Below are 16,945 nucleotides of genomic sequence, written 5' to 3'. Positions count from 1 at the left end.
GACTAAATTGTTTATAAGACCAATAAGTTTGGAGGGAATTAATTGTGTAATATTTTAAAAATAAGCCCTTCAAGTCTGTGAAGCAACTTTCACTCAGCATTGAATTGCTGCAACTTTTAAAGAGACAGAGGAATTCTGCTTTGAGAGTGCTGAAAAGATGCTCCAGTTAAGATTGCAGAGAACTTCTTTCCTTTGGGGAAATCGGGGAAGAAAAAAGAAAAATATGTCACCACCTTAGAGACTGAAATGCTGAGCGATTGTTTGGTACGTTACCCAGCTGTGCATCTGTCACAGATGCATTTGACCCTTTATAGAACTTTTAGGAATAAATCTTTTATCAGAGTGTAATTCTTTGTGGAAACATTTAATAGTCAGAGATACAACCAATATCTTTTTTAAAAACTATTTTTTTTTTGGTCATTCAAAATTCTGTGCCCATAACAGCAGCTTGGACTTACAGCTGATATAGTTTTGAACTAGAATGAGCCTAAAATACAGTGATCACATCACCATGCAATATTTAAAAATGTAACAAGGGTTACTCTCAGGGTATAGAAACTGTCAGTGTTAATGCTTTTGTCTGAATTTCCTCGAAAGATCGTTTGGGCTACAGAAAAGTTGGCATTATGATTTCTAACATTGGTGTTATTGTTAAATCGACAAACATTTTAAACTGTAATGTACAGCACATACTTGTAAATCAAAGATCTGATCCCAGCTAATCATGGGCTAATTCTGGGCAAAGGCAGGATACATCCAGTCCATTGGTCCATGTTTTTTGGACTGTGGTGGAAACCGGAGTACCCGGAGGAAACCCACGCGAACACAGGATGAACATGCAATTCCACACAGAAAAGCCCCCGGGCTTTATTTGAACTGTGAGGCAAGAGCACTAGCCACTGCGCCGCCGTGCAAAGAGCCACCATTTAGCTTCTAATGCATGCTTTTGGACTGTGGGAGGATACTGGAGGATCCACAACAGTCATTCAAGGAGAAACTACAAATCTCCACACAGGAAGGCCCCACAGCCCAACCTGGAATCAGACACGGGACCTTCTCGCTAACCACTCAGCAAGCATCTTTGAAAGAGACATAATAAATGTGCAATATATTGATGAACAAAACAGGTGGGAAGATTTTCTTCTAGTCACAAATTAAAAGATGAATTAAAGACCAATTAACTCGTGTAATTGTAAAACAAATTTGAAGATAACATTTTGACAATTTGTGGATTCCCACTTTATTCATGTTCAGGTAATACACCTATGAAAAGCTCCTTGTTAAACTTTATCCCCTCTAGCTCTGGTGAGTAACTTATGGGTTCATTGGCATTATCTGGTATTTGGTGCTCTTTATAATCATACATTAAATTTAATGAGCACTCAAAGTTTTGTGATCCTCTCTTCTTTCAATGTGTTTGTGACTCACAATGTGGAATCTACTGGGTGGGACTTTTTGCTTTTGGCTATTGATGTCTTAGTCATCTAGCCTTGAGTGGCACTCCTTCAGTCTTTCAGTGTCAAGCATTTCCTTTAAGACTTCAGCCCTACAGTTATAACAACCATGTAAACACACACACTGGGAACATAGTGTTTGTTTTGTGGTTGCTGCATGAAGAAAAGACCAAAACAAGGATGAAAAATGAATGTTTCATTTCATTTACATGCTGAGCGTTTTTTGTTTTTTTTTGGAACTCACTGTACAATTGTTTCTGACCTTTCATCCCAGGAGACCCGCAGTTTTTCCTTGAGAATGGATGTGGACCCCCTCCCAACATCCCGAGATACCAAAAAAAAAAAAAAGAAGAAAAAAAAGAAGAAAATAAAAGTCTGTGTGAGTGGGAGTATGCTACTGCAATAGGAAACACACATTTACTCTGTTGTAAATGTCTCACATTTATACTTGGGGTACTTCTTATTCAATATTTCTTAGTCAGGATTTGTGTAACATTTATAATGTAAGTGATGTTACAAGCTGTTACAGAAACATGATGGAATTGGAAAAACTGTCAGCTTTAAATGATGTAAAACTACCATCCACATTTGAATGTTGTCATTTCATTATTTCAACAAGAGACTTTATTTTTCCCAATTTAAATGGCACTATTTCCTCAATCTGCTTACTCAGCATTATTTCACATATAGCAACCAGTGACTGATGACAGGAATATTTTCACATTCATGTGCAGCCAGATGGCCAATTGTTAAAACGACCATCAGCAGTAACTTTAAAACAAGAACATTGCTATTTATTTGTTTTCTGGATTGTTTACCCAAATTAAGGGACAAATTAGTAATCCTTCAAGTGGGGAAAAGGCAGAGGGATTGAGGAGCAAACACTGCTGGCACTTGTGAATTATCAGCGAAGAAAACATTAACGTCCTCCATGATGACAGACAACAAATGGCATGAGCATGCGTGAGTGTTTTTATGTGTCAGAGACAAGTCAAACGGGGTGTGCTCAGCTGTGTGGAAATGAGAGGGAAAGCTAACATTCTCCATCACGTGCTCTCTGATACCTTTCCACACTGGTTCAGGCTCTTTAAAAGCTGCTCCCTGTGGTGTCTCTCAGCTTCATTATCACTTTGTGTTGGTTGAGAGACGGCAGTCCAAGGCAGCACAGTTTAATTATATTCAAAATTGTTAGCAGAGTTAGATAAGGAAACCTTTATTAGAAAACAATTAACAAGACTGGATTAGACACTGGCAATAATGGACAACCTCTCCACTAAGATGCTTCTGTGTTTCACCGTCATGATGCTACTCCTCCTGCAGACGACTCTTTCGAGCCCACTGACCACACCGTCGAGGGGATGTCCCACCTGTAAAGGGAAGCAGCCACAGAGTGCCCCATCAGCAGAGCCAAACGCCACCACGCTGGCTCTCGGGGAGCCGTGTGGAGTCTACACTCTGAGCTGCGCCAACGGTATGCGCTGCGCACCCCCAGAGGAGGAGCAGAGGCCCCTCCGAGCTCTGCTGGAAGGCAGAGGAGTCTGCAGCAATGCCAGCAGCACCACCACAACTACTCAGGTCTACACCGTAGGTAAGGCTCACACAGCTCATTGTGCCTAAAACATGCTATGGAAGTATGTTTGAATGACGAGGGGTCTCTACAGTGCAGTGGATTTTTGACCCCCAAACAATTACTATTCAATTATTGTTCTTGGGGGAGGGGCTCTGATCAGAGAAAGCTCTGAAATATCATCTCATAGTGTTGTGGGAAAATATTTTGGTGCATCGTAAAGAGAAACGAAGGAAAGTAAGAAAGGATATAATATCTATTTTTTAGATTAAGGATTTGACATGTTTTGATCCATGCAATATGTTTTTGTCTCTATTTGACCCTAGACGCACGTCCAACTGAGGATCCAAATGAGGTAAATGTACACATCAGTAAAGGATTCATCACTGTCAGGAAATCAGGTTTGCACTAAATAAATATTTGTCTCCTCTTAAAGGCACCTTGTCGTAAACTGCTAAGGACACTGATCACAGGTCTTGACGCCCACCTGTTCGAGTCCCATCATGATATCTACATGCCCAACTGTGACAAGCGTGGCTTCTTCAGGAAGAAGCAGGTCAGTTTTCCAATAAGAGGAATATTCAAACTTAACAAGTGGACAGCTTCCAAAAACCAGGATGTAGTTGCAGCTCTGCTTGAAGCCCTGTGTCTTTTTGTGTTGTTTGTGCAGTGCTGGTCATCCCGAGGTATGAAGCGAGGAAAGTGTTGGTGTGTGGATGAGAATGGCATGCCGGTCGCTTTAAAACCCAAACAGAAGGGCAGTCGGGGTTGTTGAGAAGCATGAAAAAGGCTGAAGCTCCTCGACCAACATGACTTTAAGATGAAGGAACATCAAACAGAGACTAAAGGAAACGAGAAAAGCCTCTCTCATCTCATTTTCCATCAGCTGGGAGCTGATCTTCACTGATGAAAAGTGGCTTACAATCAGGTGAAACTTCATCATCCTGCACCCTCTGTCAAAGATAGATGTAGAGTTTTATCATATGAAATGTAATGAACATTTCACTCAAACTTTCTAATCAGAATCCGACACCAGCTGGACCTTGTTTTTGCTCAGTAATATGACAATAATGATATGACTGTTTAAAAAAAACTGCTCATACTGTTTGAATTGAAAACATTCAGCTTGTTCATAAATTTGCCATGGATCCAACTGCAGGTAGACAGGGTCTTCAGTTAGTGTTTGTTTGTTCAATTATCTATTTTTATAATTTTAATATTATAACCTATTTATATATTTTCACTTGTGTTTTATTCTAAGAAACCAGTGTAACTATTTTGATGCTATTATTGCATATAGTATCATCCTGTAATCCTATTTATGTTACTTTTATATGATTGTATTTATGATAATGTTGACTCTTACCAGTGATTACCCTCAAGAGGTCTTTTTAGATATTTTCAGACCTGTATCATCTTCATAGTTTTAAACACTGAGGTCAGTATTATATTTCAAGGCTTATATTGATGAACTGAATTACCAGATGGTATTGAACGGCCTATTTTGTTTTATGTAATGCGCTGCAACAATAAAAACTATTTAAGAGAATTAAGTTAAAGGAAAGTTTTATTCATTTCATTTTTTTTTTCACTAATACAAGGAAAATGTACCCATTGGTGTAAAAAAAGACAACAGCCCTGGTTATAGGTTTTTCCTGCTACTGTGACCCTATTGAAGCTTTCTGGCGCCCCCCAGGGGACGCCTGCCCCACACTTTGAAAACCACTGTAAAGATTACCTTATTCATTTACAGACACACACACACACAGACACACAGACACACAGACACACACACACACACACACACACACACACACACACACACACACACACACTGTATTTTTATATACTTTGAACGATCAATATCAATTCCAAAATTCCAACTGGCATTAAATCAAACCTATTCATTTCCACTTAACACAGTTCATCTGCTCTACATTTTAGCCTTATTCTATTCAATGTATGAGCATTTTTTTTCTTTATATTTGTGTACTTTTATAAGCTAAACTAGAACATTTGATTTAAATATGGTGAAAGGTTCAGTGTATTGTCATTTTAGATAATTAATGTAAATTGATGTTTTCGTAAAACATGTAATGGACTAGTGTATTTGGTTGATTCATATTTTCATTCATTTATTTAATTTTTTTTTAGTTCATTCATAAAACATATCAAAAATACCACAAATTAAACACATTTGGACATACAAATGGAGGCTATAGATCCATAATTTGTATTGCTGTTTGCCTATTTGTAAAACACTGAATAAGTGTTAAATCCTGGCAGACATGAGAGTTAAAGTCTACAGTTAGAATAAGTCTCGTAAAAAGCAAAACATTTACTGTATTTTTTTCTATCATACTGTGGTATTTAGAATAACTACAGTGACTAGTGTGTTTTACTTTGAGAAAAGGTTGAACGTGATGTGTTTTTGTAGAGAATGCCACAGCTTTCATTCTGAACTCATCTTTCATGCAGCTTGGAACTGGGATAGTTACTAGTTGTGAAAATCCAATTTCCTAGTTTACAGCATTCAAGTGTCTATAAGAAACAAACATCATGGCCTTCAGCAGTGCTGCGTCATTGCTGCCGTCAGAGTCCAGAAAAGAGATAAAGCAGCCTCATCCGTCCCTCACATCAACAAAGGATGTAAAGTTTATTTTCACTCTATATTTGTGAAAACGTATTACACAGCTGTTACTTAGTTTTCTGCTGTTGACTCATCTCACAGTTATTTCACCTGGTGATGACCAGCTTCATTGTTACAAACTGCTATAAGTGTTGTCACGGTGTTAATTTACCTCTTTCAATACGAGCCACAAAAATGTGAAAATACCTTATTTTTTGTGGAGCGAGTACATTTCTTCAGTTGAAAGATGTCCAATCAGTTTATGTGAACTCTCAACAACCACCCACTTCTCCACGAGACCTCCCAGTTTGGATACATCGCTCAGACTAGTGGCGTCAAAATACACTTTATGAAGAAGACAGTTAGGAAAGGTGGAGGTACCTTGATACCCACACTGCTTAAACACCAAATGCACTTCTTTGCATTTAATTGTAAATTCACTCTCCAATGTCATGTGACTTTATTATAAATATTCATACAGATTTGGATGAGTGACACATACTGTCCATCGCAAGACAAAGACAAAGAGACATACATTCACTTTTACACCTACGGGGAAATTAACATCACCAAAACACCTCATATAAAAGTTTTTAGATTTTTTATTATTATTTTTTTTTTCGATTTATCAATCTTGTAATTTTCATAAGAAATCCTTCAGCCAGGCTTTAGACTGTGGCAAAAAAAAAAAAAATAATACGATCAGCTGCAGCCCTTGGCAGTCAGATTTTTAAGCGCTAAGAGGCTCATTTCAGCCAATGGCTTCATTTATCTGGAACAACAACTACAACCTTAGTTTCTTTGGGGGTTTAGGTAAAACTATAGTGTGCAACAATCTGAGAGTCCACGAGTTGCGAGCAGCTGATCTGTGCACATGGTGCTGCACTGGATAACACTACAACGTTGACTTTAAATTCAAGTGGCCACCAGTGCAGTTGCTCTCTCTTTCTTTAGGGAAGTAAACATTTTAAATTATTCATGTCATGTGACTTCACTGGACATATTCAGACAAACTAAATACTTCTATCTTCATTCTATGGTATAGTGAATTTAAAACTTGTGCGTTTCCTGTTAGAGATGGCGTGTTTTCATGGCAACTGTCACAGTTTTCATCAAGATCAGCAACGAACGTCTTACTGAGAAGTTGATCAAGGTCACATGACCCCATCATTGATCATTCATCAAATGAGTAAAAACATGCAAACATCAGCGGATAAAGAAATTATACAAAGATATGGATTCTGATTTCAAATAACTTGCGATTGTAGATTCTTTAGTTTTCATAGAAATCGTATTTGGAATTAAAATCAAACCACTAATATTGTATTTACAGTCGGTAAATATATCTAGAGTCATTTAAAAAGAGACATTATGATGAAGTTCCCTCCAGCTACACATAATTCAGAATATCTTGGCCGTTGTTAAATCAGAATGGCTGTGATCCTGATTGATGCCGGTGTGCCGGGGGCTTTGCACCTGTTTGCTTCATTGTGTGAAGCGATGAAAAGGTGTGTGGATCAGGAGGAGTTGATCCACTGCTCCCACGGGCTGCTGCGCACTGAGCGCACCTCGGCGCGCTTTACATACACGGGGCGACACGCACACTCCAGCTGAAGCCTGCTCGCACAGACTCAGGGGAGAGGAGAGGAGAGGAGAGAAGAGGACAGACAGACAGACAGACAGACAGACAGACAGACAGACAGACAGACATAAGGACACAGGCTACCTGGAAAAGTGCCATGTCTTCACCCAGCGCCACCTCCAACCCGCTGAGCACCCTGGCGCCCAAGAGGAAAACCAAGAAGAAACACTTCGTGCAGCAGAAAGTGAAGGAAGCCAGCGACCCCGTGATGAGCGTGCTGATGTGGGGAGTCAGTCATTCGGTAGCTATAACACTTTCTAATGTGTGTTTCCACCATCTGCTCACGTTCATCAACTATTCATCCACTGATCATGCGCAGATTAACGACCTGAGCCAGGTGCCTGTACCTGTCATGCTGCTCCCAGACGATTTCAAAGCCAGCACCAAGATCAAAGTCAACAATCACCTCTTCAACAAGTACTGTGCTCTGTGTGCATGATTGTAGGAGCATGCGTCCTGCTGCCTGACTATTCTGTCAAATGTTTAGTTGCTGCTCTCGTGATTTGTTTATCAGCTTGTGCTTATCACAAACAACACACCCCTGTGCTCCTCGTTGGAAACATTCCACAGCTACAGCATCACTATGAACGGGGCAAGATTGTGCGTGATGCGTCAAACTGCAGTTAGAAATGCAAAAACTTTCAATCCTGTGTTTTTAAAGCGGCCATGCGAAGCAAACAAATGAGCAGAGATTACAATGAGATTGATAAAAGTTGCCAAATGTATTTTACAAAGTTCTTGAAATCACCAGAGATGAGTATTCGTCTGAGTATGTTAGGGAAAGAAAAGTCTTTTTCAAAATCTGTTTCTGGGAAATGTCTTACTTGAGGTTCATTTTCTATAAGCATTGAGCCTGGAAAACTGAGTGGCTTTCAATAATCCTTTAATCCATTCAGGAATCCAGGTCCAGTAAAGTCCCATAAACAGGGTCAGAAGAACAATAAAACAGATTTTCTCAAGTTCAAATACAGTTCCCAGGCTGAGAGTTTACTAGAAATAAAGGTACAATAAGTTTTGTTTTTTTTTTAAATGTGATTTGCTGTGAAAAGTGTCAAACAGCAGGGTGCTGAAAACTGTTTTATGAAATGTTTGTCTTGATGCTTTTTCTGAAGAAGAATGTGACTACACAGTGAATCAGTGCTTTGTTATTGTTCTGCCTTTTGAATCTTGTTTGCTCCGTAGAGAGAACCTTCCTGGGCAGTTCAAATTTAAAGAGTATTGCCCACAGGTGTTCCGAAACCTGCGAGAGCACTTTGGCATTGAAGACCAGGATTTCCAGGTATGATGATGAACATGCAGTGTCTGTGGGAGGAAAACAAAACATAAAACTTGAGTAAACCAAGGCAATCTCTTTCAATGACCAAATCACACAGAGTTTCCTTTGGTAGATACCAATCTCCTTTTCATACATTGACCTGCTGTTTTCAAGATTTGCATTTCCTTTGTGTCACATTTGCGTGTGCAAAGTGGTGCACAGTCAACCTGACCATTACACATTTGCTTAGTACATTATTATCAGGGACATCTTGTATGAGTATTTTGACTCCGATGTTGAGTTAATTCCAGTCACAGAATACAGGAGCAACTATTGCTATATACCAAGATGGTTGCTTCTGGTATTTGTGGGAGTTCTAGAATGTGACAGTTTTAAAAATGTGTTGATTGGGTCAGAATTATGTGTAAAAAAAAAAAAATTTGAATACGTCTTAAAATATTTACAAGCACCCTGGAAATATTTAATGAAGGGTTGAGGCAGGAATTGTTTAAAAAAAAAAAAAAAAAAAAAAAGTGTACAATAATGGTGCATATGTTCCTGTGTGACCAAATTCAACGTATGCTTCTCAATTTTCCTGTTGGAGCTCGACGATTGTATTTGCATAATAAATCTGTGCGAGTGTTTTAGTGAAAGCGTTTCGTCATGCAGGGTGAGTCACTGTCTGAAGGCCCATTTTGCTCTACTTGCTGGTGCAGGTTTCTTTGGCCCGCAGTTCCCCACTCCGAGATGAGGAGGGGGTATGTGGCGGGCTGCTGACCTCATATGACCACACTCTGGTTGTAAAAGAAATTTCCAGTGAGGAGGTGGAAGAAATGCATAGCATCCTCTCTGAGTATCACCAGGTACTGTATGGACCTCCCAAAACCTTTCAATTCATATTTTACTGAAGTTGATTTCATTCATTCAATGTTTCACTCTGCAGAGTCTCATCATGCATTCCTTTACTCGCGTTCTTCCACTCTTTTTTTTCTTTTTTTTTTTAACATTGTCACCTGTATACTGGAAGAAAAATACGTGCCCCTTTTTCCATGATAACCCTGGTTGCCATGGCAAAGGTTTTTACAACATCAAAGCTGAGGGATGAGTGTTAGAATTTCAAACAGGGAGTTTTTCCTCCAGAAGTAATGGTACATGAACAGGGCTCCAGCTTTTACATTTAAATCAGACTTTATAAAAAGAATATCCTTTATCCCCTCCCCACAAAAAAAAAAAAAGAAAGAAAATACTGTCATGGCCTTTTTATTTTCTTCAGGAGACACACATATCAAAGCATATTTGAAAACAAGTTAAATTTGAATCGGCTGAGTAGAAACGTGGACTGCTTTGACATTTTACCAAAATGAACACGTCACATTGGTATTATTGTGCTTTGTACCATCTTAAAAGGGACCATTCCCAGCAGAACTCTTCAACGATATTGTTGGAAAAAGCAAAAATGACTTTAAACAGGTTCGGTTGTATTAAGGTGTTTTAGTGAGGCTGTGAGCTGAGCCGTATTCAAAACAACTAAATGGTGTTGAGCTGTAATTAATTGCATTAACCTCCGCTTTTCCAGTTTAAGACGAATCCTGTGACTATTAAGACAAAGAGGAATACTATAGTAGTTGAAGGGCCTTTCAAATGTTTCTCAGGGTCTTTGTCAAAACGTATTCCTTACGTTGATGAGAATCGCTTACAAAATGGTGTGAAAGCACCAGATAAGAGTTTAAAGGTGCCTTGAGGAGTTTCACTGAAAAAAAAAACACATTTTGTATATATTGAGAGGTATTGATCACAGCATTTCTTAATACTTGCATTGTTGCCTTTGTTGCATACAAACTTGGTCTTCTCCTTCTGTTCTTTCGCATTAATGCATTTCGCCACGCTTTACCAGCACTTGTGGATCAATAGATGCACAATATTTACAGGTTGTGAGGACTCCGTATCAGGTGAGGCTGAATGCATCCTGTCTTTTTAGTATGACTCATAAAAGCATTACTGTATCACACTATTAAGGGCCATTCCACGCAGTTTGCCAATCTATTGTAAAGTGAAAGTCTGTTTTGTATGTTTTTTACATTCTCTGATGCACGTTCAGTGATGATCAAATGCCAATGGAGGATCTTTTTTTTTTTTTTTTTTTTTTTTTTTTTTTTTTTTTTGCATTTTTGCTCAAACCCAAGTCTGACATTTCCATTTGTCCCTCATGAGTGCTCATTCATTCACTCTTCCAGCACATTGTAACCTGCCATGGCAGCACACTGCTCCCTCAGTTTCTGGCCATGTACAGAGTCACTGTGGACAGTGAGGACACGTACCTGTTGGTGATGAGGAACATGTGCAGCCACCGACTGCACGTACATAGAAAGTACGACCTCAAGGTAACTCCTGCACCAGTGTGACATCTGCAATCAGCACAGATTCATATGTCTTTTCACTCAATCTGGATTTATTGAATGTCGTGAAGACATGAATGCTAACCACAGGGCTTTATGAAAGGAAGAGGGCGTACGTTAGAATATGTAGACCTCCACATCTTTACGTGATCACTCATTTACAAGGAGATGTATAATGTCACAAATCAAATATAGATTCTTTTAAAAATGATGCATGTGTGTATTCAGTGAGAAATTGCTTCTCATAAACTCTTTAAAAGTGTTTCCATCAAGACACTAAACGCATCACATAATTTTGCTCAGTCTTACTAAAGCCAGTCATGTCAACCCAAATCCACTGCGGACTGTTGTATTCATATATTATGTATGATTAAACAAGCCATTTGGTTAAACAGTGACATGTTGGAAACTTTCCTCCAGGGCTCCCTGGTGTCTCGTGAAGCAAGTTTTAAGGAGAAGGTGAGATCACGGTAAAGCAAGATGTCGTATGAGATACATAATGTTAATGTTACACACCATGTTCAACAGCTGAATTTACATTTGGAGGCTTCCTGGAATCTTGCAGTCAGCTCGCATGTAAGGCTTTTAATTTTGGAGCAAGGGGGCTCCCATGGTGGTGTAGTGGTTAGCGCCCTCACCAAACAATAATCCTGGTTTGAGTCTAGTTGCGGGGAGCTTTCTGTTTGGAGTTTGCATGTTTTCTTTACAGGTGTGCGTGTGAATCTCCTCTCTCAGTCCAAACCATAACTTTGAGGGCAATTAATCTTGTCCCAGGGTGTATCCATCCTTTGCCCATAGTCGGCTGGGATCGCCTCCGGTACCCCGCAATGCTGAGGTGAATAAAGCAGTATAGACAATGACTGGATGGACAAAAGCAAAGGTTGCTCAACATCATTCAAGCAAATGCAGTACTATGTAAGAAACTACGAAGACAATATTATGCAGCTGTATTCATTGATAAAGATATACCAGTTGCAAGAAAAATTTAAATGAATGTGCTTTTCACATTCCTCACATCTTGTCCATTCGTTCACTCGGAGGTTTGAGTACAATCAGTTCACGTCAAAATAAATTGTTGCCGTTTGTATTAATTTTGAATGTCGCACAGGAAAAGAAACTGTAACCGGACCAAACCCAAGGTGTGTTGACCACTATATTGTCTTCTCACAGCAATTTCTAACTGATTTATACAGTGAGGGAATTCCTACTGCTGTTTTAATGTGTTTAAGCTTTTTGTGGGCTGTTGATTTAAAAAAAAAAAAATAAATAAAAAAAAAATTATTGCCAGCAACAGCAAGACAGCATATCTTGCACTGCATTCATCTCAATGTAGCAAAGCTGTGCACAATGTAGTTTACTTTGTGCTCGTACTGGCATCTCTATTATATATAATAATAAACAGACCCGAGTATATATATCTCTTTCGCCTCTTCCAGGTTTGGTTCAGGATCCACACTTGGATCAAGGAACTGCGCCACAAGTGTAAATACTGCCCAAGTCCATAATATGTTGTTTTTATTAAACAAGTGAAACCTAATAAGCTGGAAATGGCTGCACCCGTGCTGCCACGGTGTATGCGAAGATGTGGGCGTACTTAGTATTCAAGCTGTTCTTCTCAGGTTGACGGGCTACGTCTCTGACTGCAAACCAAGAAATGTACTTTTAGAAAAGTGTGACTGAGGGCAGAGTGTGAAATTGTTTTTCCAGTGATTAACTGTTATTGTTTGTGCATTATGACAAATGTGATTTTCAGATTAGACCGTCATCAATGTATTCAGAGGGAAAAAAAAAGATATCACTTAGCAACAGGCTATTGAAATAATATCAGAAGCCTCCCTTTCGGCCTCAGGCGACGCTGACCTAGATAAAAAAAGACTAAAAAATATCTGGGTGAATAGATTGAGTTTGATTAACTGCAGAGCTGTGGAAGCCTTTGATATTTCGCTCTCTACTGATTTGGAAAACACAATTTTCTGGATTATTATTTGAGCTTTATGTTACTGAAAATAGGAGGGCTAATAATGTTTTAATGAGGAAAAATGCAAATGATATGTGATTCTTCCCTCTGTAATTTTAGGTCAAAGAAGTGCCCACGTTTAAGGATGTAGACTTCAGAAATAACATGCAGAAGGTGTATGTGAGTGACGAAGAGAAAGGAAAGCTTATGGACAAGCTCAACCGAGACATTGAGGTAAAAAAAGAGAGTGTTACCACGTATTTGTAGATTGTGTTTCTAATTGGCTGAGACTATCGGGTGTATGTCTGCAGTTTCTAGTACGTATGAGGATCATGGACTACAGCCTACTGCTGGGTATCCACAATGTTGATAGAGCTGAGGAGGAGGAGGAGGAGGAAATGGAGTCTCCCTACGAGGAGGAAGCGGAGGATGAAAATGGCCTGCCTCCTCCTCTCTACTCCACCTCCCCTGAAGGTATAGCTGGCTACATGAACTCCTTCAAGCCCATGGGTCCAGGCGAGTTCGATCCCTACGTGGATGTGTATGCTGTTCAGAGCGCTGTAGGTGAGTCCTGACTGCTGCGATGTCTCCGGTAGTTTTAAACCGGTTAAAGGAGCTCTGTAGCTGTAGGACAACTAAACCTCACTGCACACCATGCTGTAGCATTCAAAGTCATATGTGCGAATCAATATCGCCCCATATTAATGGTATAAATCACTTCCCTGTGTAGGTGCGCCCCAGAGAGAGGTGTATTTTATGGGTCTGATTGATGTGCTGACACAGTACGACACCAAGAAGAAAGCTGCCCATGCTGCCAAGGCTGTCAAACACGGGGTGAGAGATCAAGGTTCTTTAATGGGGTTCGTTGCATCTGTACTCTGCACCTTCAATCCTGTTGAAGCAGCGTCCCTGATCCTGGTGCTGTAGAGCCCCTGCCCTGCACGGTTTTGATCAGGGGGGACAAACTCCTCTAAGTTCAGGGGCCACATTCAGCCCAGTTAGATCCTCATGGGGTTGGTCCAGTAAGATGATGGCTTAATGGCCTAAAAATACTGATGCTTAAAATGTCTGAAAACAAAGTGCGGCATGAACTATCTGTGACACGGAGCCAGTTCCCTTCCATACTCGATACTGCTTTTTGGAATTCCAGGTAAAGACGGTAGAGTCTATTCAGTCATGATGGCAGTTGAAATCAGTTGAGGAAGAGAAAGTTCTGGATTGAAGAGGACACAAATTTTTGTTAAATGAAATCCAAGCCCTCAACACAGATAACACTTGGACTGTGGGTATTGGCGTTTTGGGAAAGAGAAGCAGATGTTTTGAAAGTATTTAGGGTTATAATAATATAGGTTATTTTGAGTCTTGTGTAACTAAATCCAACGATGAACTGAAAGATGCAAACCAGGGTTTGTAAAGTGCCTGTAAACGCATCAGATCTGATTATTAAACTGATCCGATTGCTCCCAGTTCGCAGGCTCAGTGTTTCTCCTCCGTTTAATGTGAGCAAGAGCTTGTCGAATCTCGGAGCACAATTTCTGCAGCCTACTGTTTTTCACAAACTCGCCCCCATGGTATGGCTTTGAGTCTCACACTACTTAACAAGTAAAGGGTCGCTGGCTTTTTGCTGCTGCATGTCTGATCTCTCCCCAGTTCTGGGTCCCAGTGTTGCTTTATGAACTCCACTCTTACTGAAACGCTGCATCCCAAAGGGCTGATTAGGAGCAGCAGTCACTTATATTAAAAACTTGCAGCTAACTTCTTCTTGTAACTTTTAACTTGTGCAAGATGATTCTGTGGGTGTACAGTTTGAATTGGCCTGCATGCTGCTTGTGTGACACCCTTGTTTTTTTGTTTTTTTGACGTTTCCCCTGAAACACTTCTGAGTTGAATAAATGGATCATTACCAAGCTTTGCAGAAACCTGGTAACGGCCCATTCTTTTAGCCCGGAAGGGGGAACTCCAGATTTAAAGGAAACGTTTCGTCCATTCTTTTGTTGTTGCAGTACGTGCCTTTACTCAGTATTGATAAAAAAAAACAACATTTCGCTGTTTATGCTTTTCTCTTTTTCTAATCAACTGCTTTCCCCCCCCCCCCCCCCCACGTGTGTTGTGCAGGCAGGTGCAGAAATCTCAACAGTTCATCCAGAGCAGTATGCCAAACGTTTCAAAGAGTTCATCGCTAAGATGTTTGCCTAATTCAAGAATCTTTTAATACATGAATATTGCAACTGTGCAATACCCACGCTGTGCCAAGTCAACATCATTTTAATGAGTTTATATCCAAGGCAGTGGGTTTTTCTGGCAACTGGCGGCTGATGAGTTCTGTTTTCCTTTAAATCTTTGGCAACACTTCACAGATACAGAGGATCCCTGAAGCATGTAGAGTCATGCAACTAAACGACTGATATTTATTTTATTTTTCATGATGACCAGAGGTGATTGGAGATGTTTTTTTCATTACATTCATCCATGACATTTCCAGCTTTCCGTCTGAGAATTACCACTACTTGGGGGGATTTTGGAGTATTGATTTGTATTTCCCTCTTTTTAACTTCTTATTCAGTGATAATGCTAATTAGGAAAATCTTTTGGGATCATGTCTCGTGTTCTCAGACATCTCAGACGTGCTACAGACATTCACTGATATTGAAATATTCATATTTAAGAAAAACAGTGAAAGATGTTTGAAAATCCTGCATATATATAGTGAAGTAGTTCAAAAAAAATCTGGAACACCAAATTAATTTAATTCTTTTGATTTTTGCATGTCAATAAAGAAAATGTACTTTTACACTTTAAAGCCTCATTAATTATTTTGACAGAAGTTTTGACATTCCTCTTCTTGTTTTCAGTGAATTATATTGTGCTGTGTCACCTTTTAGGGTTAACTAACATGAAAGGCCACTTAACACACGCCTACCTGGCCACAAGAGATGGTATAAAATACAAAGTGTTCTCTAAGGAGTCTTTGCACATGAAAACCAATTAATTGCTTCACTCATCTAAACATATATTCAATCATATTTTACACTGTTTTGTCTAATTTAGAGTTGTGGGGGACTTTGGTTGATCCCAATAAACAAAGGGCAAAGAGTCAAACACGGAGAAATAGACAATCACACTCACCTTCACAACAATTTAGAGTCACCAGCAAACCACAAATGCATATTTTTGGACTGTTAGAGGACACCGGCATACCTGAAGGAAACGCCTTCACAAGGAGAACTGAAAGGCTCAACCTCTAATGTGGCTCAGGATGTAAATGTTTCTTTAAATAAAAATGAATGTCAAGCACGATCACCGGTGCAATTGTGCTGTATTGTTTTTTTACCCCTGTAATTCCAATACAAAAAAATGGTCTCTTAATAATTGTATATTAATTTGCTTTTGTTTTCTCAGCGTGCGCAAAAGAAACTCTGTGAAAGGTTTGCGAAGTCTGGTGCCTGACTGCTGTGTTTGCCTTAGTAATCCTGCTTTTTAGAGCTGAATTCTGGCTGTGAGCTTTTCACAGTTGTGTGAACATAGACATGGAAATCCGTCCGTATTTAAGGGGCTCCACAAAGCTCTCGCTCCTCTTATAAGTGATCTCAAAAAGAGATTGATTGGTTTTGTAGAGGGTGCTGCTGTATCTTACATGAATGTTTTATTTATTTTTTTACCTTGTGTGACTCAAATGGGTGGAAAGGTACAGACACATGGCTAATGCAATGATTCAGTCGCTTTCCATCGTCCAGGTTAAAAAAAGAAAAAGCCATTCAACACCAACCTTGGAGTTGATAATAAACTTTTCTCCCTCCGATGAATTATTATTTTTTTCATTTTGGATTCTTTTGATACACCAAATGACCTTGGGAAAATTTCGATGCACGAGAAAGCATGTTGCCTACCTCACAGCTATATTGTGTTTTTGTGTTTGAAACCTGACACCAACCAATGTTTACGTTCCATATGGTCCTAAAGTATCAGAAACCTCCAAACTTTAAGTCTTATTCTGGCGCATAGTGCTTCATCTGTCGCTGGGTCTTTCTCTAAGGAAAGATGGGAT

General features: G+C 39.5%; 2 protein-coding genes across 2 annotated transcripts; both read left to right on the top strand.

The window, feature by feature from the left end:
- The first annotated feature begins 2,569 nt into the window (after nucleotides 1-2,569).
- On the top strand, nucleotides 2,570-4,571 carry LOC308108198 (insulin-like growth factor-binding protein 6). Its single transcript, XM_080460970.1, has 4 exons — nucleotides 2,570-3,042; nucleotides 3,348-3,376; nucleotides 3,458-3,577; nucleotides 3,692-4,571. Exons 1-4 carry the CDS (start codon nucleotides 2,712-2,714, stop codon nucleotides 3,794-3,796), a joined length of 585 nt encoding a protein of 194 aa, XP_080317096.1. The 5' UTR covers nucleotides 2,570-2,711; the 3' UTR covers nucleotides 3,797-4,571.
- Nucleotides 4,572-6,490: 1,919 nt separating this feature from the next.
- Nucleotides 6,491-16,701, top strand: LOC308107990 (phosphatidylinositol 5-phosphate 4-kinase type-2 gamma-like). The gene is made up of 10 exons (XM_080460632.1): nucleotides 6,491-7,533; nucleotides 7,612-7,709; nucleotides 8,475-8,571; nucleotides 9,264-9,410; nucleotides 10,782-10,928; nucleotides 11,364-11,402; nucleotides 13,021-13,134; nucleotides 13,212-13,464; nucleotides 13,631-13,734; nucleotides 15,016-16,701. The coding sequence occupies exons 1-10, from the start codon at nucleotides 7,390-7,392 to the stop codon at nucleotides 15,094-15,096; spliced, it is 1,224 nt and encodes a 407-aa protein (XP_080316758.1). The 5' UTR covers nucleotides 6,491-7,389; the 3' UTR covers nucleotides 15,097-16,701.
- Nucleotides 16,702-16,945: the final 244 nt, after the last annotated feature.

Source organism: Lipophrys pholis, assembly GCF_963383615.2.
Source record: "Lipophrys pholis genome assembly, chromosome: 4".
Classification (NCBI taxonomy): Eukaryota; Metazoa; Chordata; class Actinopteri; order Blenniiformes; family Blenniidae; genus Lipophrys; species Lipophrys pholis.
The sequence above is the reverse complement of the archived record's forward strand: the minus strand, read 5'-3'. Positions and strand labels throughout refer to the sequence as shown.